The following is a 25,829-nucleotide window of genomic DNA, read 5'->3' as shown; positions in this document are numbered from 1 at the left end:
GCGGACAGCTCCAGGGGTCTCTAGACTAGTGGTGTGGGCGGGAACTGGATTGAGGCTTGGTTCCGCCAACTAGCTATATGAGCATGAGTAAGCTGCCTGAGCTCCCCGAGTCTCAACGATTTCATCTCTCAACTGGAGATAATACCTACCCTTCAGCACTTTTGTGCAGCGTAAATGACAGAGCAGGGGGGCCACAGAGTAGAGCAGCCCAAGTCTGGGGTCAGGCTACCTGACTGTGTGTGTCCCAGATCGATTGATCCCAGATAAATTGCTTACCCTCTGTGAGCCTCAGTTTCCTCATCTGCAAAATTGGAAGGCTAATAGACACTAATTCAAAGGGTTGTGAAGTTAAAATGAAATAGGACATAAAGTACACAAGGAACATTGGTTTTTATATTAGAAGAAACTTAGCACAGCACCAAACAGAGGAGATAATCAGAATTGTCAGTTTCTTATATGTCTGGTTGACTTTGCTCCTCCACCTTTAGACTCTTTTGGTTGGTCCTCGCATCTCTGGCTATTAAAGGGATTGTACAAACTGGGAGAAATCAATCTGGTGGAGTCCCACCACAACTTTACTCCTACAGTAAAGCTCCCTGCTTCTCAGTGCCACTCACCCCAAAACACTTTTTTTAATACCAGTATACAGTGTTTGTTCTGCCCTAGCCGCTGTTCCAAGATTATATATAATACATATAGTCAGTATATGTAATACATCGACTACATATACATACATATTATCCTCACGACCCTGTGGAAATAACTACTGTGGTTATCCCCATTTTACAGCTGAGAAAACTGTGGCTCTGAGAGGTTAGGTAATTAAGTCGTGGGGTCACACAGTTATTAATTGGTGGCACTGGGACGTGATTCCAGGGATGCCACTTCAAAATCCCACACCTGCTTGTAGCATTCAACGAGGCCAGCAGCCAGGGAAATGGAGAAATGAGGAAGAGGAGGTGGGTGACCAAGGCTAGAATCAGGACATCGGGTTCTCCCTTGGCCCTGGAACCCCGGGGCCAGGAATCCTTGCATCGGACCCTGACCTGTGCCCTGCCTGCTGAGCGGGCAGCATACCTACCCTTGCCCCTGCCCTCTATCCCTCCCCCCGCGGTGCCTCCTCGCCCGGCGCGGCGCTCGGGCTGCGGTGGAAACTCGATCTGCAGCAGGGTTTGGGCCTCGGTTCGCGTCACCGCTGCGGAGGCGCTCCGGCCCCGGCCCGGAGTACTATCCCCCGTGCGCTCCCTGTCCGCAGTGCCGGCTCCGCAGTCGAGCGCACGGGCGCATGGCGCAGAGGCTGGGTGAGCGGCCACGGGACCCCGCCGAGGCCACGGGTCTCTACCGGGCCATGCTGCTCAGGTCCGGTAAGTGAGGGCAAGGCCGCGGAGAGAGGGAGAGGGCAGGGCGGACACACTATGCTCAACCTGGCCAGCCCACTGCCGGGCACCTCGGTCCTCCTTCATTGCTCTGCTTTCCTCCCTTCTTTCATTCTTTTAAATTACTTTTCTGTGTTCTGCTTTCATTCCTTCTTTCCCTCCTCCATTCTTCCGTTGGGGGATCTACCATTAGCTGTATCGCTTTATTCCAGTGCGTGAGTGCGCCGCCCCCCAACACACACATACACACACGCACTCGGGTTTCTTAACTATGAAAGTTCGGCGAGGTTCCATCTCCTGGCGGGTCTCTTATGCGCGCGAAGACGTTTGCAGGCGTGAGAAAGTGGAAAATGGGTAAGACCCGGGCTGCCCGCAGTGGGGCGTGTAGCAGCACAGACGCATAGCCGCTGGGGGTGTCCAGCGAGGTACGTACGTTGCAGCAGAAAGGCAAGAGAGCAAGTTACAGGAAGGGGAGAAACCATTTTTCTATATACATGCATGTAAAGGGGAAAAGATTTAGAAGGAAACACACGGTGGTTATTTTCAAGGATGAGAGTTGGATGACAAGGTGTTTCTGTTTTTCTCTCTTATTTGTCTTTCTGTTTACTTATTTGCAATAAGCACATACTACTTTTCTACTCAGGACAATAAGAGATTTTTTATTTAGGAAAATGAAACAAACATGGCATATAGTCAGTGTAAAAATAATTGGGAAAACCAGAGATGTAGAAAGAAGAAAAGGAATGCCCGCAGTCAGCGGTTGGGGCGTTTCTTTCCGGACTTTGTGTTTGGAAAGAGAGGTTTAGGGAAGGTGAAAATCCATCTCGAGCGGGTCCCTGCCGATTTAGAAAGCGTCAGGGGACTTGGGCTCACGGGGTAGCTGTGATCTGCCGAATCGCCGTGGACAAGCAGCCCACCCCACTCAGCGGTCCTGCCTGCAGACCCCTGGAGCCGAAGGCACGAGCGGAGCCATTGGCGCGCCTGGCGATTGCCCTGGCCCCACCACCAACCCCCCTGACCCTCCCCGGTCCCCCCTCCCCACCGGGGACTGACTGACTGCCTCTCTTAGACTGGCTACGCCCCGCGGAGATCCCCCCCGCGGAGCTACAGCTTGGGAACACTGGAACAACGGTTCTCTTAAGTCCAAAAACAAGAACTGGCCAAGACTTCAGGACTGCCGGCGCCTTCCTGGGGGAGGGTCTTAAATCCGGCGGAGCTGGGGCAGGCAGAAAGGGAGGAGCTCTATAATTAGATGAATCCTATTTCAAATCCCAGCTCCGGCAGCGATTTCCCCGAAAAGCACTCCTCCTAGGTGTTCCCACCCACTGGCAATCTTCTCGCAAAGATGAGGAGGGGCTCTCTAATCTGAAGACCCTGTGTCCCCTCTAACCTGGAGCTGCAGCCATGAACCTCATTCAAAAGGCAACATTTTTCACTGGCAGCCTATTCAGAATAGCAGACATAGCAGAGTCGTTCCAGGGGCCACATACTTGCCCGGTATCTGTACCACACACAGCTACAAGAAAGGCCTTTGCCTGGGGCCTCGCGGAGGGAGCATTTACTTTGTGCTGGGCACTGCTGGTTCATTCAGTCTTAAGAACCCTACGAGATCACTGCTGTTTTTTCATCCCCGTTTAACAGATGAGGAGACTGAGCTTCAAAGAGCTTGGCAGCTTGCCCATGGTCCTGCTAAGAGAACACTTCTCTCCCACTAGGGGATAGAAAACACTTGCAAACTTAGGACCCTCCGTGTCAACCTCTGCACACCTCCTGAGACTAGTAATAATAATGACCAATAATGTTGATCACTTGTTATTGTCACCTGTAACATCTGACGTCTCATCAACGTAATTCATTTATTCCTTCAACCAATATTTATTGACCACCATTATATATTACCCCCATGCAAGGCACATGGATATACTCATAAATATAACAGATATGTCCCTCCTCTCAGGGAGGTAAGAAGTATTAACCCCTATTTTAAACACGAGGAAATTTAGGCTCAGAAGATAACCTGACTTGTCAAAAGTCACACAGCCCATCAAGGGTGGAGCTGAGATTCTGCGATTCAAACCCAGGGCCAGGGCCAGAGTAGAAGCACTATTCTGGTTGTCTCACACATAGAAAAGCAAGAAGAGTCGGGTGAGGATCCAGCTGGGCCATTTAGTGAAGAGGCAAGAGCCCCCATCCTTTAGAAGCCCCCAAGGATGGGGTTATGGAGTCAAGTCCAAAATGGTAGCCACCCATCTTCATTTACAGTAGTCTCAAGTCATGCTCCAAGTAAGAGAACGCTTCTAGAAAATTTTTCATTGATTATTTTTTAATATTTTAATATTAAAGTATTACATGTTCACCATGACTATTTTGGGAAATTGAGAATAAAGGAGGGGAAGCCTTACCCACAATCCCACTAACTCTAAGCAGATACTGGTAACATTTGGGGGTATCTCCTTAAAGTCTTTGCTTGTGTGTGTGGTTGTGTTTGTTTTGCATTGCTGAGGTTATGTCAACTCTAGTCTTTAATCCCACTTTTTTCATGTGGTTGAAAATTTTTATTGCTTTTAAATGGGTTATCAAAATAACAGCGACCACTTAGGAGCCCAGACTCTGAGACACATAATGTGAGGACATCCCATGCAGGATCTCCTTTGTTCCTCAAAAGAATGTCTGCCCCATAGCAGAGATGAGGAAATGAGGAGTTGAAGGTCAACTAGCTGCCCAGCAGTGGAACGAGGAGTGGTCTCTGCACTGACACCACAGTCCCTGCTCTTCACCGCTGAGCTGGAAGGGTCACCTCTGGGAATAACTTGGCCATCCCCAGGAAGCTATGCAGTGCTGTAGTAGAGGTCCACCTGCATCCTACCTGGAGCTCAGCCAGGTTCCCAGCAAGGAGGGAGGCATCCCTCTGCAGCATGGACAGGGGACCAGCACCGCAGGTACCTGGGGACAACAGCAACCGTGCTTCTCCCCGTAGCCAGAGGGGCAGCCATAGCCTCCATCGCTGCCTGCCAGGCCAGGTTGCCAGATAAAAAAATACAGGACGCCCAGTTAAATCGGAACCTCAGATACACAACCAATAATATTTTAGCATAAGTATAACCCAACTATTATATAGATATGCTTATACTAAAAACATATTCGTTGCTTATCTGAAATTCGGATTTAACTGAGCATACTGCATTTTTTTTTGAGATTTATTTATTTATTTATTTGACAGAGATAGAGACAGCCAGCGAGAGAGGGAACACAAGCAGGGGGAGCGGGAGAGGAAGAAGCAGGCTCGGGAGAGGAAGAAGCAGGCTCGGGAGAGGAAGAAGCAGGCTCGGGAGAGGAAGAAGCAGGCTCGGGAGAGGAAGAAGCAGGCTCCTAGCGGAGGAGCCTGATGTGGGGCTCGATCCCATAACGCCCTGAGCCGAAGGCAGACGCTTAACCGCTGTGCCACCCAGGCGCCCCCAGCATACTGCATTTTTATTTGCTACATCTAGCAACCCCACTGCCAGCGATCATGGAAGTTTGCTTGGCTCGACAAGCTATGGTCTGCCCAGGATCCTCTCGGTCTCTCCACACACACACACACACACACACACACACACACACACACACACTCCTCTCCCCATCCTTAGCTCCACTGTCATCATTTGCCAGGCTACAAGTGAGTTAAAATGTGCTGGGGCTGGGGGGCACCCCAGGGGCCCTCTGCAGCTAAGAGACCGGATTCATCAGGCCTCACCCCAGCTGAGTGGAGAGCCAGCTTTCTGAAACAAAACTGAGTTCTTCCCCACTCCCCGACACTTTCCTGTTTGCACACTTGAAATCCCTCCACCGGGTAAATTCTTCCTGGTTCAGATTTGTTGTAAAGGCAACTCTCATTGCTTTCATAATCTCTCCACGGATCCCATGACAAGTTTTTCTGCCAATACAGTTTCTCCCCCCTCCCCCCCACCATGTCCTTTCAACTGAGCGTGTTGGGGGTGGGGAGAAGGTTGGATCCTAAGGCTGTTTTGTGGGTGGCTTCTCAGAAACCTCACTGAGGCCTTGAAAAGGGACCCTGGAGATTTAGACTGAATACAACGCTGAGGAGGAAGTTTGGAGTTGCCATGGGAACTTCTTGTCTGCTGTTTGTGTACCCAGATAAGCTGCTCCAGGCGCCTATGAGCTTGGAAAAAGGGGAGCAAAAATGAAAGGAAAGATGTTTTTGGAGGGTTGTTTTTTTGTTTTGTTTTTAATGCAAGCTGCAGCTCCAGCCCCTGGTAGATGCAGGAAATGTCCCCAGCTCCCACTCCTGACTGCCTCTCCTGGTCTTCACTACCCCCCTTCCTTTTGGCTCTTCTAAGTCCCCAAGAAAACAAACTTCAAAGGGACAAGAAGGGAGTGGAGGGGGTGCTCAACCTCTGGGATTCCCCTTCAGTTCTCGTGGGGCTGAGCAGGAATTCTGATCTCTAGGCCCCTCGTATTCCAGAGTCCTTCCTTTAGGGAGAATGGGAAGGCCTCCAGGGAAATCTCCATCAACCAAGGCAGGAGTCAGTAACTGAGGTTGAATTCGGCAGTAACCTGGAGTAAACTCCTAAAAGGCTCATTTGCCCAGAAGGCCTCTGTTTGCCAATACGCAAAATGGACATGACTGAAACAGATGTGAATCATAACTATCATTGGTTGGAAAAGGTTGCTCTTTCTCATATTTTTAATCTTTATTGTTTTCTGAGAGCAAAAGCAATGTATGCTTGGTTTTCTGTTTAAGCCACAAACAGTAGAGAAATGTGACTAAAGAGAAGGGCCTGTAATTTTATGCTGTAGAATAGTGGTTCTCAAACTCATGGAGATAAACAAATCCCCAGGGGGATGTGTTAAAAATCCAGATTTGTAGGCCCCTCCCTCATAAGTTCCAATACAGCAATCCAAGAGCATGGCCCATTTTAGTTCCACTTTAACGCTCGTTTCACAGATGATGGCTAGTCATGGCATTTGAGCTACATTGGTCTAAAACTGACCACTTTAGCAGTTCTGTATATATGCCTCCAGACTGGTCCTCTAGGTATTGTACGTACGAACTTCGGTAACTTGAAAAAAGGGGGGGGAGGGGAGGAATCATACCATATGTGATTTTACAATTTGATTTCTCCCCAAACATGTACCAGACATCTTTTTAGGCCAATAAATAGACATGCTTTGACTGCGCCCCGTGATGGGTACGGCATCATCTCTTACCGATGGGGTGTGGCTTGGGAGACGTAGCTGTTCATCTTATAAACAGTAACACACACACACACACACAGAGCAAGATGCTACTATTAGAAGCTCAGGGGTGTCCATGTGGGACAGGAATACTAAGAAGGAGAAGGAAAAGCCCCATCCCTCAGCCTGGCAGTCTGGTGGGTGAGCCCGACGGGTTTATACACAGGATGGACTGTGAAAAGAGCTTGAATGGAACAGGCATAGTGAGTCCCAACTGCCTGGGGAAAATGGCGCCCAACCTTGGGGGATGCCTGCCCAACTCTCCTTGGTTCTCCATTGCTCTGGGGCTGTCATCAGAGTCTTTCAAAAAAGAGAATATGAAATGGAGATGAAGGTCATTGCTGGCATGGGGACTCTCAGAGTCTGCTCCTTTGGAATAAGCTGGAGTAGGTGGCAGCAGAAGCTGTCGGTTCCCCCAGGATCCCTCCTATTCCCCCGCTGTCAGAGGGCACCCGGACTGGTTCAGTTCAGCCACTGTGGGCCCTGCGAAATGCCCAGAAGAGCCATTTCCACAGCAAGACAGTATGTGGCAACAAAGAGTGGCTTGACAAGAATTTAACGGCAATCTTTCACCACCAGAATTTAGTAAAATTAAGCCACAGCAGGACAGGAAGCCTGGGGAGGATACCATTCAAAGTACTTCAAGAGAAGCAGAATTTAGGAAGAAGGAACAAAAAGGAACATGTGTTGGTTCTAGAAAGTTCTTTTATACCCAAGAATTTGTGACTGAGTTTATTTAAGTGGCTCCAGGATGGCCGGCTTGGTCAAGGCCTCCCAGGCCAGGCATGACCTGCTCCCTGCCTCCCTGTTCAACCCCATGCCCCACCTCCCCCTCATGCCAACACTCCAGCCCCGCTGGCCGTCTTCCACCATATCAGACTCAGTCCCACCCTGGGGCCTTTCCGCTGGCTCTGCCCACTCCCTGGAATATTCTCGTATGAGAACAGACATCACATTGCTGACTCCTTCTCACCACCCAGGCCTCCCTAAAAGGTCAGCGCCTCGGTGTCCACCCTTCCTGAACTCAGCGCCTCCTCTCCACCTCACCCAGTCTTACTTTCAGTCCAACATTCATCACAGGTCAAAGTTTCTGGTTTGTTTCCTTTTTTGTCTGACTCCCAGCCCACCCATGAATACAGGTTCCCAGAGCCCAAGGCTGTCATTCGCCCCGTAGCTCCAGCACTCGGGACAGTGCTGGGAACGCAGTAGGTACTCAACAAAGGTCAGTTAATAACATAGGCCAAAGAGGACACCCATGGCCTTTTTATTGCCCCTGTTCACGGTTGATGGACATCGTGGGCTTCATGGCCTTCTAGCCAACCAAGACCCTCCACCAAAGAACTGGTGCCTGAGCCCAGCTGGCCGACTCGAGGGCCCTCTCGGCCCACATCTCATCAGCTTCCACCTTCCTCACACTCTCAACTGTGCAATGTCCCCGTGGCTCCTCTCCGAAGTTCAGAGGAAGTTCAGAGCGTGGAGTAAATAAGGTGTATGGAGATCCTGACCCGTCAGTGGATGACCAAGACCTGAGCCCCAGCCTGTCCCCCCTCCCTTCCCACCTCAGAGCCCGGTTCCCTCCTGAAGCCTTGGGCGCTGCAGCCGGAACTCGGCTCTCCCTCCCCTGGGGAGGCTCTGGAATGCACTCTCGCTGACCCTCCCATTGGAAACAAGGGAAATGCCTCTGTGCGAGCCCTCGCTCAGACAAAGCTTGGCAGGGTTCTTGGTCCTCCACAATCTGACCAAATAGGTATTTACTTGCGCCTCTCGAGCGTGTGGCTAGGACGCGGTGTTCCGCATTGTGGAAGTGGCCATGCACCAAGCGAAATATCCGTTACTATAGTAACAGTTCCTTTTATTGATACCAGAATAAACAGGAATGCAGAGCTGCCTCACTCGCTGGCACTGCAGCCGCCCGCCATCCGCAGGGGTTTAAGAACCGCCCTTAAGAGGCGGCCCTCCTTGCTAGCCTGGGACTTCCCAGCGGAGTGAGGGACCCAGCCTCGGCTCCCAAGTTCCCTTCCCGGAGACGCAGCTGAGAAGTAAGCCCATTTCTCTTCTGTTTCCCTTGCTGTGGAGCTAGGGGCCGTGAGGGAGGAGGTGCTAGGGACTGGACGGAGGGCCGTGGAGCCCCGGGGCAGGGGAGCTGAGCTGTTTGAGCTGGGGTACCCGGGCTCTAGCCCCCATCCAAGTCCGTTATCGCACAGCATAGCGGGTTTAATCCTCATTACTAGACAGACAACAGGCCAGGGTGCCTCAGGGCACAAGTCAGAGAACCCAGGTCTTGGCATCAGACAGAGTTCCCAGCTTCAATTCGGGCTCCTTCCTTTACTGGCTGTGTGAGCTGGGGAAGTCAGATGACCCCTCAGAGCCTCACTGTCTTCCTCGGTGGAAAGGGGTAGCGACAGCAGCCACCTCGTCGGTCTGTGGTGAGAACTTTCCGAGCCCTGGCCTCGAGGGGCTCCGCACAGTGTGTGGGCACACGTGTGTGTTAACGTGGGAACTGCCTGGGGAAGGTCGCTCTAGCACCTTGCAGTAGAGGCAAGCCCCAGACTGAGCTAGAAATCAGGGGTTCGGGGTGTCACTTTTTGGAACTGCTGCCAAACCTGGCTGGTTTCCCCAGCTGTGAGCAGCCCCAATAGCTGCATCTCCAAGGGCTTGGACCCTGAGGGGCGCTAAGCTCCTTTGGTGGTAAGTAAGTACCTGCCAGGATCGTTCTGGAGGCATATTCCGAGTGGAATGGCTGGCGTCATGCCACTGGTGGGCTAGCAGGAATATCTGGTCTGCTGACACTTATCCCTTGCACCACACTCTGCACCAGCCTGGCTAAGGGCCTTCCGGTCCAGCTATGGAATTGATTCAAACCCCTGAATGCCCACCCAGACCTTCTCCTCACAAACTGGGAGGTCACGGCGGACCCAAAGCAAAACGTTTAGGATTTTCTAACCACTTTCCCATGGAGTAGGGGAACTACATCCAAATGGACAAGGAGCTCTGATTCCAGGCAGGGGCCACCAAAAGCACTGTTCTTTGACCTCTGGTCAGTGAAACACAAAAGGTCACTTTCCCTATTGGGAGGAAAAAAAGCAAGAAGGGGTTGGGAAACCCGGTGGCCACACTTGTCATTGAACGCTTCTCTCTCCTTTGCCAGTGATTATTTAAAAAGCCTCTCTCCTCCTCTACCTTTCCGCCTCTTGAAATATTGAACCAAGAAGCTCCCACATGTGTTCTGAACCCACAGCTTGAATGGTAATGAGGAACAAAGGTGCAGGAAGGGAGGGCAGGGAAGACTGACCAACACCCCGGAGAGGGAAGGCCACCAGCTGGTCCCCTCCTAAACAAAGGCCAGTCCCTGGGCAGACAGGACTGTGGATTCTGGCTCAAGCCCAAAGTGGCTCCGGCTGTCCTGGGGCTCCCTGTGAGTCTGTACTTCCCTTGGGCTAGGAGTTCTCCAGCAGCCAGGCCTCCGGCAGTTTTCATCTACAAAATAGGCATAATAAAACAGTGCCTCTGACAGCCTCCCAGGGCAATTGTGAGATCCAGATGCAGGTGAGTGAGCCTTCCCCAAATGCTGAATGCTCACCACAGGTGCCCTCAGGAAAGGGGAGTTTGCTTTCTGTGAGCATCACGGTGCCAGGCACTGGACTAACCACGTCATGCACATTTTCTCATTTCACCCTCTAAACAGCCCCATGAGTAGGTATGGCCATTATCCCCGTTGAACAGAGGCTCAGAGAGGTGAAGCTATTTGCCCAAGGTCACACAGCTAATAAGGAGTAACCCACCACGATCCAAACCCAGCCCGTCTCCTCCAAAACATTTGCCATAACCTTGCTGCTTGACTGGCTCATGTGTCATTTGTTATAACTGATGCCATCAAAGACAGAACCAGAGCCACCAGGGTAGAGAGGCAGATGAAGGGGACATTAAGGCCTTAGCTCAGAATCCACTGGGACCTAGGTCTCCACCACCACTCCTTCCCTTCAGTCTCTCCTCATTGCTGTCCCGCATCCAGGGCGGCTGCCATTGTTTGGTTTCAAAGCCACCACCGTCACGTCAGCCACGCAGCCCCAGCGGCTCATGAGCTCATGCTGGGAGCACTTAGTGATCCCAGCTGAGCCGTGCCTGGCATGGGGCTGGTGTCTGCAGAGGCCCTGGGGAGGAGCTGTGGGACCTCTTGGGTTAAGGAGAAACAGGGAAGAACCAAGGGAGAAGCTCCCAATCTCTCCCCTGACCTTTTACTACCCACCCCACTCTGCCCCCAAAGATGAAGTCAGTCCCACAGTCTGCAGAGTAAGCAAGAATAATTTGCCCATCTTGAAGTCATGTAAGACACTCACTTTAGCTGTCACCTACTGGCTGTGCCTGCCCCTGCCTGGCTCGGCTCATCCCGTCTACATAGCATCATGATTTTACAGAGAAGGAGGGTCCTCAAGGTTAAGACCCATCCAAGATCACCCAGAGGCTGAGAACTATGACCTTAACCAGCCCTGCCCACCATAACCAGGTCAATCAGTCAGCTGAAATCACTCAGGCCGAAGCAAAGATTTTTTATTTTTAAACTCCATAGTTTACAAAACTTCTGACTATTGGAATCACTTGGGAAGCTTTTTAAAATCCCAAAGGCCAGACTACCTCCTAGGCCAATGACATCAGAATCCCTGGGATGCCACTCAGGCACTGGTATTTTTAAAACTTCCTCTGGTGTTGCCAATAAGCAGCCAGGGTTAAGAGCCACTGATTAAATCAGTGTTGTTTTTCAAGAGGATAAGAAAGCTCCATCCAAGACTAGGACCAGGATTTATTGGTAATTGTTAATAACAGCTAATGGGGTGGCCACACTGTGCAATTCCAGGGGCTCCACTCATAGTTGAATTCACAGCAGTGAGGCCCTAGAGTTGTGCAGTGCACAACCTGCCCTGATGTATTTGGCTGCCCAGATAAGTAGCACTATTGAGTCTTCCACTCTGTGCTAGGCACTTGCCAAGCACCATGCAAGGATCCCCTCATTTATTTTGCAACAACCTCATGAGGAAGGATGCTGCATGAGAGCAGCTGATGCACATTCTCGACTCTGCTGTTCTCGAGGAAAGCAGCCCTATAGACAGTAAGTGATGAGTGGGCATGGCTGTGTTCCAAAGCGGTTGAATTTGGTCCAAAGGCTTAGTTTGTGGACTTCTGCTGCAGAGGAAAGGCAAACTTGCCCAAGGCTAAGAAGGGACAGAGCCAACATTCAAATCCAGGTCTGCAAGGCTCCAGTGTCTATACACCTAAGCTTCATTCTGCTTTTCTTTGACAGCCAGTGAAGGATTTTTCACTGGCCTTTTCACTTTCTCCTCCATTGGCCTCCTCCTCTTCTCTGCCAGCTCTTCTTTTGGGCATTCATCTTTGTCTTTTCAGAGGCGACCTCACACTCTGCCCCCATCATGGCCACTTCCCTGAGGGTCTCTGATCTCTCGGGTCGCCCCAGCTGCCTGTGAGACCCGGCCAGAGAAGCCCTGGGATTGGACCCCACCTCTGTTCAGGAGGCCCACCTGCCCCCTCCCCAACCCAGGGCAGCCCGGATTTTCTTCGCCTAGCGTCTGGGCTTTGCTGAGCAGCCCCTGTCGCTCCAGCACCTGTGTGAGGTTCTTCGACAGGGGCCTCTTTTCATTAAACTAAAAGGCAGTAAGGCTGGCTTAGCGGCTGAGTCCTGGAGGGCCCCCACGAGCTTGTCCACAAATCTCATGCGTGTCATTTCTGCAGCTGGCAAAAGCAGCGGTTTTCCCAGCCTGCAGCTGTGGTCTGAAGAACCAGCCACATCCTTCGGGTTCCCTGCCTGAACCACCACACCGCCCTAGCCTCAGGAAGACACCATCCCCCACAGCTACATGCTGATTTCATTTAAAAAATAAAATAAAATGAAAGGACCGGAGCCAGAGCTGATCACTGGTTGGACTTGGATGCAGGACTGGCTGTATACACACAGGGCCCCTCTTCCAAGCAGGGTAGGAGGAAAGAGTCCCGCGGGGGCGGGGGAGGGGCTGGCCCTGGGGCAGCCCGCCCATTGGCTGGCTGGTGACCTATGGGGTGAAGAGTCTCAGCCTGGCCAATCAGATGCTTTTCCTCCGGAATTTAACAGGAGGGAGACCCAACGAGTGCCCGGTGGAAGTCAAAGAAACCAAAGTCATATAAAAATTTCCCAAAACCTGCTGACAGTTTCTCCCCACACGCCGGAGAGAATGACCTTTTTAAACATCGAATGAGACGCACTCTTTCCCTGACTTGAACCCACCCGTCCACCCTCACACCACTCTCCCTGTCACTCACTCACTCATGCCACTCCAGACACACTGCTTTTTTTGTTCCCTGAACAGACCAAGCTTGTGCAAGGTACAGGAGTCACACAGGCTGTTCCTCCCCTCTGCCCCAAACAGCCTCCTTCCTTCTTCTCGATCCTCAGATCGGAAATGTCACCTCCTCAGAGAGACCCTCCCAGGGCACCTGGCAGAAGGTGGGTCTTCCTGTTAGTCTCTATCCCAGCCCCCTGGTTCCTTCAGTGGGCTCCTGGCAATTTGCAATCACTGGTTTTTATTGGTTTGTGTACATGTTTACTGTCTGCCCCCCAATACAATGTCATCTCTGTGAGAGCAGGAACCTTGTCTGCTTAGTTCACCTCGTGTGTGCAGTGTCTACCACGAAACCCAGCAAATTGTAGGAACTCAAAACATATTGTAGAATGAATGAATGATTTTATTGTGTATGTTCTCAATGGTCATTCCTGTTATGCAGGAGCTCTTGGTTTTGTGTACTTTGTATCTGTCCACGCTATTGAATTCTCTCATTTTCTGTTAATTCACTAGGGAATTCTGGGTATATAGTGATACCTTAAGCAAATTAATTCTGCCCTCTTCTTTCCTAAAGTTATGCAACTTATTTGTTTCCTGCCTTATGGCTTTGCTAACATACAATACAGTTAGTAATTTCAAAGATGGTGTGACTGATGAAAAATAGGAAGTTCAAGAGATGCCTGGGTGGCTCAGTCAGTTAAGTGTCTGCCTTCAGCTCAGGTCATGATCCCAGGGTCCTGGGATCGAGTCCCATATTGGGCTCCCTGCTCATCAGGAAGACTGCTTCTCCCTCTTCTTCTGCCTGCAGCTCCCCCTGCTTGTGCTCTCTCTCTGACAAATAAATAAAATCTTTTTTTAAAAAATTATGCAGTTCTAGAAGGTTTGGGACACCAAGGGACTAAAGCAGGATGAACAGCCAAGAAGCTACAGCAGTTATTTAAGTGTGGTGTGATAATGGGCTGGATAGGATGAGAACTGAGCACACAGGAAGTAAAGAGGATAGCTGAAAACCACTCAGATAAAGATTTGGTGGGACTGGTCATGGGAATAGGAAGCAGAAGGGGAAAAAAATTCCCCAAACTCCAGTCTGAATCAGAGTGTTCTAATGCATTGGCTCCCAGACAATGTAATCCCTCAGACTAAGAAAATATCCACAGTTTAGGGGCACCTGCCTGGCTCAGTCAGTAGAGCATGCGACTCTTGAGCTTGGGGTAATGAGCTCAAGCCTCACATTGGGTGTAGAGTTTACTTTAAAAAAAAAAAAAGGAAAATGTCCACATTTTTAAAAGATGAGGGAGCTGATAAAGCCAACTGTTTATTTTGTCAAGTACCCATTTTTAACTATCAAATATACTACCACAATCTTTAAAAACCAAAGAGTTGGGAAGAATAGAACCTGAAAATAACAGCCTTATGAAGATAGAGAAGAAAAGGAATTAGAATTCTCACTTCAGAAGCAGTTCTGAGAATGTGAATTCAAGAAAAAAAAATTAGCAGGTATGTTTTATGCTCTGACACTTCATCTGGCTACTTCCAAAATATCTTGTAATAATTAACACGTTTTCCAGTTTACACAGCACCTTTACAAATGTGATCTCACTTAATCCTCCAAACAGCACCCTGCAATGCGTAATAATAGAAATGCCAAACATGTGTCTGGTGAGCCACCATTTGCAAAACATAATCTCCCCCTTTGATGCTGACATTCCCTGACATGTCACCTTGCAATTTACACCCTACCACCACCCTCCTCCTGTATTTTCCAACCCCACTGGTCTATTACCTACTTCCAGCTTTTTGCGCACACCACCATCCCTAGCTAGTTTACCTGGAGAACTGCTGTTTATGCCAGTGCTTGGCATTGAGTATAGGGAGCAGAACCAATGCCTCAATTTTCATTTGCATTACTAAACGAAGCTGGTATCTAGGCTGTGCCATCCCTTGGAGACTTTTTCTTAAGAAGTCTTCCTTTCTCTCTCTCTCTCTCTCTCTCACATACACACACACACACACGCACACACACGTGCACGCACACACATGCTCTCACACACATGCACACACATATGCACACACATGGACGCTCGTGTGTGCACATAGTCGCTCACACACACGTGCACACACGCGCGCACGCAGTCTCACACACATGCACACACACATGCACGCGAGTGCACACACACACACAGTCACATGCATAGAAGCTTGTTTTGGGGCATCACAAGGATACAGAGCTAGCTTGTAGGGGAAGGAGCCCTTCTGCCCGAATTTCAAGTAAGCGGACAAATTTCAAGGCGCTGTGGTGGAAGCAAGGCTATCAAGAAGCCAGCTATCTGCATTAAAGATGACAGCCATCACTTTGTAGTTAGAGACATAGCCATTCTGGGATTTCATACTCTCCTCTCTGATCTGGAGAAACTGCAAAGCTGGACGCTTCCCTAGAGAATGTGGAATGATGGAGAGGGAAACTGGACAATACGGGGTGATGGTTCCTTTTGATCACTATATTCATCCAAATTTTATAAATGCACACTGCTTTTTCTAAGCATCTTTTCTTTTTCTGATTTAACGCTCACTGAAAAACAGAAACTCAAGCATAATTCTTTTTATAGGATATTGTTTTCTCCAAAATCAGACCAAAAACATATGCATGTGTCAACCCATAGTTTGTACCCCAGTATTTCACCCCCACACCCCGCTTTACAAACAGCATCTCCAATCCTTACAACAAGGTCACAGGGTCAATCATATCCATCTCACAAATGAGGAGACCAAGGCTCAGAAGATCAGGTAGTCGGCCCAGAGCTGCACAGTGGCAGATGGCCAAGCCCGTCTAAATCGGAAACCTTCAGCTATGTCCCATGGGGGTGGGGGAGATGGTGGATCCTGCTCTGACCAACCCCAACCCCCACTGTCTCTACAGCCTCGATGTACTCGGAGATCCAGAGGGAGCGGGCGGACATTGGGGGCCTGATGGCCCGGCCCGAATACAGAGAATGGAATCCAGAGCTCATCAAGCCCAAGAAGCTGCTGAACCCTGTGAAGGCCTCCCGGAGCCACCAGGAGCTGCACCGAGAGCTGCTCATGAACCACAGAAGGTGGGAACGGAGCTCGGTTGCCTCTGCCTGGCAAGCATCTCCTCAGAACTGCTGGGCCTTTCAGAGGTGCCCCTTGTGCAACGCAGGGTACCCCACACAGTCACCCACAGAAACCATGAGGGTCTAGTCCCCGGTGATCCCCAAGAGCCCTGCTCTCCCTCCCAGCTACCCACTCATGCCTGCCCTCCACATACATTTACTGAGCACCTACTATGTGCCAGGCACGGTGTCCAGACCTGGGCACAAGAAGGAACAGGATCCAGTTCCTGCCTTCACAGTGGGGATGGATGTATAACCACATGCTATGGTGAGGGCATAAATGGACCTGGGAGTGGTCTAAGGTGACCTTACGGAGGACAGGATGGTCAGCTGAAGCCTGAAGGGTGGGCAGGTGTCAGCCAGACTAGGAGGTGGGCATCAGCTGGTGGAAGCAAGTATGTTCCCAGCAAAAGGAATAGCATGTGCAAAGAGAGAGGAGACACAATTAGCTCAGGGTGTTTGCAGCATCAACTTTGAGGTTGGCCAGAGGAGATGTGTTGACCTGGAAAGGGTCTCAAGCAGGGTTGTCACAATCGGGGGGGGGGGGGGGCATGAGTGGAGCAGGGAGGCTAGGGGTGCAACGAAAGAAAGAGACAGGCTTGAGGTGGCAGGGCTGGGACTCAGAAACAGAGGGAATGTGGAGGAGGCCTGGGAAATAACTGCTAGCTGGCTAGCACCAAGAGGAAGGCGGCGGCGCCTCTGCAGCTCCCTCTACTGGCACTTTCTGGTATTGGCCCGGGCTAGGATTCTCATGCTATTTTCAGCTCTGTGCAAGACCTTCCAGCAGGTGTCATTTTCTATCTTCAGTGGGTTCTTTTTTTCTTGCTTAGTGTATCATGTGTATTTTCTCCGAATGTTTTTTAGAGTCATCCCTCTTAATGTCAAAAAACACCACCACCATAGAAAAAAACAAAAGCCTAAAGACAAATCAGGGAAATATTTGCAATATAAAACAGACAAAAATATGTGTACATATCACTTATAAACCCATAAGGAAAAAAATGAACAAAGATAGGTACAGTTAGTTCACAATAGAAGAAATGCAAATGACCAGTACACATCTCAAAGGCTGTTATTCCATGTAACTAAGAATAAGAGAAACACAAATGAAAACCAGATATTATTTCTTGCCTACCAGATTCTCCGATATAAAAAGGCTGGATGGTGACAGTGCAGAGAAATAGATGCTCTTGTACGCTGATAACAGAGTATATATTGGAGAGCTTTCCTAAGGGGCAGATGGAAATATGTATCCAAAATCTTTTAAAAGAGACTGACCCAGCAATTCCACCTCTAGAAACATATCCTGAGCACATAACCGGAAATGACATAACACCTGGTCTCTGCCATCAGACAGGCCTGGGTACAAATCCTCGCTCAGCCCCTTCCCAGCTGTGGCTTGGGCTGGTGTCTTAAGTCCTAGGAGCCTCCCTATAAGGGGACAGGAATGGGACCACCTCCTGGGGCTGCCAGGGGGGTTGTACGACACAATGGTATAGGTTCGTGTCACTACGGGGTGCAGCCCTGAGACTGGGGGAGGGGGAAGTTGGGATCTCCTGACGGCTCCCCCCACCCAGGGGTCTGGGCGTGGACAGCAAGCCGGAGCTGCAGCGTGTCCTGGAGCACCGCAGGCGGAACCAGCTCATCAAGAAGAAGAAGGAGGAGCTAGAGGCCAAGCGGCTGCAGTGCCCCTTTGAGCAGGAGCTGCTGAGACGGCAGCAGAGGCTGAACCAGGTGGGTGGAGCGCCCAGCCCTGGCTCCAGCCTCCTCCGGGAGGGAGTGTCTCCCCCCTGCCCCCGCCCCCCGGGGAGGAGCCCTGCAGGTGGCCGCAGCTGGCAAGAAGCAGATGACGATGCAAAATGAGGACTCAACCAGCAGTCCCCCACCGGCCTAAGTCCTCATCTGCCACTCGCTTTGCTGTGTGACTTTGAGCCCGTGACCTCCCCTCTCTTAACCTCAGTTCCCTTATCAGCCCAATCTATCGCATGCTGATCCTGGTTCCATTCTCACTGCCGCCCTGCGAGCCAGGGGGCGTTCCCATTTTAGAGAGGAGGAACCTGAGGCCCAGCTGAGGCAAGCGATTTGCATGACGCTTCCCGGGGAAAACTTAGTCTTGTGCTCTGTCACCCCAGCCACGAGGCTGGTGGCAAAGCTGCTCCCCAGTTCGGTTTCTCCAGAGAGGATCCCTGCTCCAAACACTGTGGTTTGGGGAATAGGAATTTCCCCTAGCCACCCCCCCAACACACCCACTTCACACTTCTGCTGCTTCTCTCCTTTAGCTGGAAAAACCACCAGAGAAAGAAGAGGACCATGCCCCTGAATTCATCAAAGTCAGGGAAAACCTGCGGAGAATCGCCACGCTAAGCAGTGAGGAGAGAGCTCTGTAGCGCAGGGTTGTTGAGGCCCGGCCCAAGCGGCCCACCCCTGGTCCCCACGCCCTCCTCCAGCCCTTCTGCGTCTGGCAGCCCTGAGCCCCCAGCCTGGGGACATCTGTGATGTGCATGCTTGCTCTTGCGAAAATGCCCCAGAGGGCCTGAGCTCTCCTTCCCACCCACCAAGAAGCTTGGGGGCCCCTAAGCTCCCAGGCTTTTCCTTTGAGCAGTCACCGCTTCTGCTCTGAAAGGAAGCTGCTGCCCAGAAAACTTTCCCAAGGCACCTCTCTCTGAAGGAGCTTCTGAGCTCTGCTGAGATTTTTCTGGCAGAATTGGGAAGGAGTGAACGGTACCTCTTTGGCCGGAGCAGGCCCCACGGAGCCCTGCTTCTCTGGGCAGCCCAGCTCCCTTCTCTCAGAAAACTTCCCTGACTGTGGTTTTACCTGCAGCGGCGTGTGGGGCAACTAAGTAGAGCATCTCAGAACACCTGCTCTGAAAGCCAGCTGAGGGGAATATGGTTCAAGGGCAGCGGTCCTCCGTGAGGAAGGGCGGGGTCGCTCCCAAGGCAGCCTTGGGGCTCACATCCTGCCAGTCACAAGAGTGCTAACAAGGACAGCTCCTTAGAGTGGGCCAGCTTCCCCCACTCCCATGCTTTTGCTTTCTCCCCTCCGCAGCCCCCCTGTCTGGGCCTTGTAACCACATCTAACCAGGGCTGCAGGCTTCCTGCTCCCGGAAGTCTAGAACAGCGCTTCTCAACCTTTATTGTGCCCACGAATCATGGGGGGTCCTGTTATAGGACAGCTTCTGACTCCGTAGATCTGGGGTGGGGGCTGAGAGGCTGCGTTTCTAACCAGCTCCCGGGCCGCTGGCCTAAGCACTACACTATAAGCAGCCAGGTGTAGTAAATACCGGAAACGTCATCCCTGAAGCCACCTCTGCCCTCCAACTGCCAGGAACTTCTGCCCTGGGCATTCCACACCCTGCCTCTGCAGCTCCAAGGGCTCTCGATCATCCACCCCGTTCCAGGGCCCTCAGGCCTGGGAAGACATTTGCCGAGCAATTTATGTCGGTGATGTAATTGCCACTGTCACTGGAGAGGTGTGTCATTGCCAATCTGCATTTTCTTACCCCACCGTTCTGATGCAATTCTAGCCAAAAAAAAAAAAAAAAATTATTATTTTACCTTTTCCTGAAGCCTATGGAGAACAAATATAAAGTGATTTCTAGTGGCCCTCTGGAAATACGAACAGTGGCTTGAAGACCCCACTGCCACCCTTACGGAAAGGCTCCTTTGCATCCCCATTTCCAGCCCCTGCCTGGTGTCCACCACCTGAGCCAGCTCCAGTGAATTCACTCATTCTTCCTCGAAAATCCCTCGAGACCATATTTTTCAACCTTTTGCTTCTATCCCATTGTTAAAGATTTAGAGAATAAACCAGGCCAGTTTCTTTTTTCCCCCATGAAGAATAAAATCCCTGGCTCTGGCTTTGCAAACCTACCATTTCAGGTGATGAGGCAGTGCTAGCAAAGCATTTCCTTTCCACCCCCCCCCCAAAAAAAAACTGCCAGGAAAAGCTGCCACTGGAATGTTATTTTATTCTTGGACCAAAAGTGGGACGTGGAGGGGGAAAGGGGTCATCCTGGTCTTAACTCCTAACTGAGTGGTTTGAGGATGACCGACGTTGCCCTTTTCCTGGGTGGGGTGCCCACCAGTGTAAATAGGCTGTGTGTGTGTCGGTGTGGGTGTGTGTGTAAGTCAAGCTCTAAAAGGCTCTTGAATGTGTCTTAGTGAGAACGTGGTAATGCTATTTTAGATGTCTGCCAGGTGAGAGCAATCCCAAAGCACAATCCCCAATAAAGACCACCATTTCCCCAAAGTCTCCCCCCGCCCAGTCTATGTGTTGTTCAGACATGTGAAAAGAAGCAAGACAGAGCATCTAGGATGGAGTAGGCCTCTCAGAGAGGATGGTTGAGATTTACTCAGTGCTCCCCAGAGGTGCTCCGTGGAGACAGCAAGCCATGGAGATGAAGCCACATTGTCCAGTGGAGCCATGGCAGCCGCCCACGTCCATGCCCCTTCTCTCTGGCTGCCTCCCACTGTGGAGGGTGTAAGTCCCAATTCCTACTGTTCCAGCCTCCTTTGCAGCTTGGGGTGTGGGGGGGGGGGGGGACCTGTGACCAGGTCCCGTGAAATTTAGAGGAAGTCTACAGGGGCTTCTGGGAAAGTTTATGCTTTTCTGATGAAAGAGTCAGATGTGGGTAACACCTCCCTGCCCCTCCATTCTTCCTGCCTTGATTGAGGATGTGATGCCTGGAGCTGCAACAGCCATCTTGCTACCATGAGAAAAAGGCCAAGAGCATCTCAGAGCACTGACCCTGTGATCATTTAACCAAGCCAATGCCAGCAGGCATCCTCCTCCAGAATTCCTGTAAATAAAAAGAAAACCCTCTTTGTTTAAGCCATTGTTGGTCAGTCTCTGTTACTTGCAGCCAAAGTATTCCTACACAGAAGGCCAGACCTGATGCTTAGAATTACCAGCACACTCCACTGAAAATCCAGATTCCTCTTTCTCATTAAAAACCAATTGGAGGGGCTCCTGGGTGGCTTAGTCAGTTAAGCATTATCTGACTTTTGATTTCAGTTCAGGTCATGATCTCACAAGCCCCATGTCGGGCTCCATGCTCAGGGGGGAGTCTGCTTGAGGATTTTCTCTCCCCTTCTCCCTCTGCTCCTCCCTCGCCCCTTGCACACTCACACGCACGCATGCGTTCTCTCTCAAATAAATAAATCTTTAAAATAAGTAATTAATTTAAAAAAAAAAGAAAGAAAAACTAACTGGATTCGGATCCCCGGCAGCAATGCCTGAGATCTGTTTTTTTGTATCTTCTCCACGTAGCCCATGCACTAGTCCGAGGACTGGTATTTGGGCCTCCTTAACTCACACATCATTCAGGACGGATTTGCCGAGTGCCTGCTCTGGGCCAGGCAGCATGCCATGTGCTGGGGGCGCAGCGGGACACAAAACGTTTAGGTGATTGCCGTGGCCTCCATCTAAATGGTCTCCCTGCTTCTGCACTGCCCCCTCAGCCCATTCTCAAGAGAACAGCTAACTTGAGCCTGCGAACATCGAAGGCGGGTCTGGCCATTCCTCTGCACAGGGCTCTCCCTCGGCCCCTGTAGCGGCCTTCCTGCCACCCGGAAGGCCCCGCCTGCCCGGCTCCCTCTTCACCTTCAACCTTCTGCCTTCTGCCCTGGTCTCACTCCCACAGCTCTGGCTGCCAGCCTGGCCTCATCACACCACCACCCACATCCCATGTCCCACATCCCACGAGGTGCCTTTTCACCTTCTTCCCTTAGGGAGCATACAGTCCTCTCCCCCACGTTCTTCAGGTCTTTTTTCTATGCTCTTTCTAAACGAGGCCCTCCGTGGTCAACCCGTCTGAATCCCAGCATCTCCTACACACTTCCTACCCCTTCCTTCCTGGTCTTATTTTTCCTCCGCGTCATTTGCCACCATCCAACACATACCGCGCTGGTTTACCTTCCGTGTCTCCCCCAGTGGTAATGTCTGCTCCGTGAAGGCAGAGATGTTTGTCTGTCTCGTTTCCTGCTGAATCCCAAATGGCGGTCCTCGCTCCTCCTTCCCCACCAGCAGTGGGCCTGGCCTGTGCCAATCTCCAGCAGAACTGGGCCCCAGGGCCCCATCCCACTCACAGCTTTGAGAAAAGGCAGTGACCAAATAGGGCATGGGACTCCAGACACAGAGGGGAGGCTCAACTCATGTTTGTGGAATGAACGACTAAGTGAGAAAACCTTTCTCCCGCTGCAGCACCCCCAGCCTCCTTCCAGGTTCAGCCCTTCCCACCACCACTGCCCACCTGCCTCCTTCTTCCACAATTTCACCCCAGCCCAGAGATGTCAGTTTGGCCCAGAAGCTTTCCTCGAGCCCCTTGGGCTATTGTCAGTACACCTGGGCCCAACTGGCACTTGCACCTATGAGACCATAACTGCAGCTCTGTGGGTCCTACACGCCACTCTGTGGGCATCCACGGAGTTAGGACAACCCTGAAGACAGAGGTCAAGTCGTTGCTGAGTCACGGGAACCCTGGAGAAGGAAAGGAGTTCTGACATCAGACTCTGCCCTAAGTGGGGAACCAAGAGCAGCAAGCCCGTTCTCACTGAGCCCACCCCCCCACACACACACACCTGCCAGACCACAAGTCTGGGTTTGGGGAGAACCCTCTTCAAGGGCAGACGGGCACTACATACACAACCTGGGAGACAGACAGAAGACCTCAGGAGGTGATGGGACCCTCCCTTCCTGATTGCACAGTAGGTACGCCAGGGGAGCCCTCCGAACCCAGGAGGTTTTGCCCGGCAGCCTCACCGTACTTGGGATGGCATGAACTCCAAGCTCCATGAGGGCAGGGACCCTGGCTGATTCGGCTTACCTTTGCCGAAACCAAGCCGGGTGTTCCAAAAGTTGTGAGTGGGTGTCGGCTATGATCACTGCATTTACGAAGGCCAGCAATGTCACCACCTGTGACAACTCGATGTCATGCTCACTATGTTGCAGACTGACTAACCAATTTTTAGGTAGATTAAAAGACTTACCTAAAGTCACAAAACAAGGCCTGGGTAAAGACGAGATTCACACAGCGCCGTCTGTCTGCAAAGTGCACATTTTCTCCACTACAGCTGGGCCTTGCTCTTAGGAAGGGCTCAGAGGAGGGCCCTGTGCCATTCTGCCCTTTTGCCATGAGATTCAACAACCTATTTCAGCTTCTCTTTGTCCGTCTGAACTTGAGGGATCTGCCCCCCCCATAAAAATAGACTCAGGCCAACGTAGACTGATGTGAGTTCTGGGGTGAGGAACGTTATGCCACCCCTTCTCCAAGGCCAACCAGTCTCCGGGGCCAACCGACAGGTTAGAATCTGCCATTGGTCACTCATGTATGGAGCATAAGGAAGAGCAGGGAGATCGGTAGGAGAAGGAAGGGAAGAAGGAAGGGGGGGTAAACAGAAGGGGGAACGAACCGCGAGAGACTATGGACTCTGGGAAACAAACTGAGGGCTTCAGAGGGGAGGGGGTGGGGGATTGGGATAGGCCAGGGACGGGTATTAAGGAGGGCACGTATTGCATGGAGCACTGGGTGTTACACACAAACAATGAATCATGGAACACTACATCAAAAACTAATGTACTGTATGGTGACTAACATAACATACTAAAAAATAAAAAATTAAAAAATCTACCATCGAAGTGGGATTCCTGCCCCCTTGCAAGACTGGAACTTTGCCTAGCAGTAACTTAAACAATTTGGTGTTTCAGTGCCCCCACCCCCAGACCCATCAACCCCCAGCCACCCTGCTCCCGCCAGGCCCTGCCTCACAGTGCCCCCCTTTTGGTGGGTCTCCCAAGAAAAGAACCCATACCTCCCCGTGGCCACTTGCCCTCATCTCAGCCATCAAACAATTGTCTGAGTTGATGACGGGCAGGCACTCACCTACAGAGGACACTGAGTGCCCATCGACTTCTCAGTAAGGACTCCTAGAGAGATGACCAGGTCCCAGTGAAGGACCCTGACAACTCCCCTGGGCCGCCTAGCAAGAGCTAAGTGAGCTGGGGCTCCCCCCTCCAAGGAGGGGCTTTACATGGGACGAGAGCACTTAAGCTCACCCTTTTGGGGCCTGACCTAAAATGCTCACCCCCCACTGCAAGGCTGACTTTGGGCTTGCCCCATAAAGAAGATTAATCCTGTGCCCGGACCTGTGTTCAAGCCCCAGCTCCAACAATCACTACTTGTCGCAAGCCTGGAACACTGGCTGGACCCCATGTTCCCCATCTGTGACACAGGTAATGATATCTATGCTTGTTGAATATTTGGTGTCTGCACCAGGGACTGGACTAGTCATACTTTCTATGAATTCTCTCATGGAATCCCCCCAGGACTGTCATTACCTCCATTTTACAGGTGAAGAATCCAAAGTTTAGAGAGGCCGAGCCACTTCCCAAAGGCACAGCATCAGCAGGTGGTGGAAACGAGATGCGGACCCACGTCCGCCTGTCTGCCCGGCTGGAGCCCGCACATTTGTCCTGGCAGCATTTGCTGGTGGAGGCTGCAGGGACTGTTTTGCAAGTCACCCACATTCGAGTGTTCCCATCTGCACCAGAAACATCCTGCAAGCAAGCCGAGGCCCTGTGGCCTTCCTCCTTCCTTCTTCCCGGACAGCAGGTGGCCCAGCCTGGACCAATATGGCAGACTGGGCCCCAGGGACAAGCATCCAGGCCCACTCTACTCATGCTTTAAGAAAAGACAGTGGCCAGTGGGATCCCAGGGTTCACATGCCTGTCCTTGGCCCAAGAAGTTCAGTGAAGGAGCAGGAAGGAGAGAAACACGCATTGAGCATCTACTGTATGCCTGGCAGGTCCTCCAATGTGAGAGAACAGACACAAAATGCCTGGCCCTGGGCCTGGCCCATTTCAAGGGATGGAAGTTCCTTCTCTCTCTCTCTCACTTTCCCTTTTAAGGAGATCTTGACAGGTGGCCCGGCATGACTGTTAGGAGTCCAGGCTACAAAGCCAGACTTCAGATTGAGAGGTGGGGTGGTGGGGCACCTGGGTGGCTCAGTCAAGCATCTGCCTTTGGCTCAGGTCATGATCTCAGGGTCCTGAGATCGAGTCCCGCATCTGGCTCCCTGCTCAGTGGGGAGCCTGCTTCTCCCTCTCCTTCTCCTCCCGATGCCTCTCTCTCAAATAGATATAATCTTTAAGGGGCGCCTGGGTGGCTCAGTCATTAAGCGTCTGCCTTCGGCTCAGGCGTGATCCCGGCGTTATGGGATCGAGCCCACATCAGGCTCTTCCGCTATGAGCCTGCTTCTTCCTTTCCCACTCCCCCTGCTTGTGTTCCCTCTCTCGCTGGCTGTCTCTCTGTCACATAAATAAATAAAATCTTTTAAACAATAAAAAAGGATATAATCTTTAAAAAAAATTTTTTTAAAAAGGGACGTAGGGTGGCGGGGATCCAGCTCTGCAACTCTCCGGGTGGGTGACCTTTGACATATTGTTTAATATCTCTGAGTTTCTCATCTGTAAATGAGGGTTCCGATAATGCAGCCTCACGGGTAGCTGAGAGGACAGTTAACAAACATAAAATGTCTGGTGGGGCGCCTGGCTGACTCAGAAGAGCATGTGACTCTTGATCTTGGGGTCATGAGTTCAAGGTCCATGTTGGGTGCGGAGGTTACTTAATTAATTTTTAACTTTTTTTAAAGATTTTTAAGGTGTGATGCTACCTCGGGGACATGGTGGGGAGGTGGGAGGAGACACCCGTCATCACAGAGTGGGAGGCCAAGACCTAGGAGAAGAGGACAGCTGCCCAGAGTCA

General features: G+C 51.3%; 1 protein-coding gene across 5 annotated transcripts; it reads left to right on the top strand.

Annotated features, from left to right (window-relative positions):
* Window positions 1–1,118: 1,118 nt before the first annotated feature.
* Window positions 1,119–20,899, top strand: FAM107A (family with sequence similarity 107 member A). 5 transcript variants are annotated; one of them, XM_048226483.2, is made up of 5 exons: window positions 8,523–8,650; window positions 12,965–13,101; window positions 15,855–16,029; window positions 17,646–17,802; window positions 18,348–20,899. In XM_048226483.2, exons 3-5 carry the CDS (start codon window positions 15,860–15,862, stop codon window positions 18,453–18,455), a joined length of 435 nt encoding a protein of 144 aa, XP_048082440.1. In that variant the 5' UTR covers window positions 8,523–8,650; window positions 12,965–13,101; window positions 15,855–15,859; the 3' UTR covers window positions 18,456–20,899. The 5 variants fall into 5 exon arrangements, with proteins under 5 accessions (XP_026356916.1, XP_057167823.1, XP_057167824.1 ...); XM_026501131.4 differs by lacking the exons at window positions 8,523–8,650; window positions 12,965–13,101 and adding an exon at window positions 1,119–1,364; XM_026501132.4 differs by lacking the exon at window positions 12,965–13,101 and having other exon boundaries at window positions 8,578–8,650.
* The last annotated feature ends 4,930 nt before the right edge of the window (window positions 20,900–25,829 follow it).

Source organism: Ursus arctos, unplaced genomic scaffold (genome assembly GCF_023065955.2).
Source record: "Ursus arctos isolate Adak ecotype North America unplaced genomic scaffold, UrsArc2.0 scaffold_14, whole genome shotgun sequence".
Lineage (NCBI taxonomy): Eukaryota > Metazoa > Chordata > Mammalia > Carnivora > Ursidae > Ursus > Ursus arctos.
This window is presented reverse-complemented; position numbering and strand designations above follow the sequence as displayed.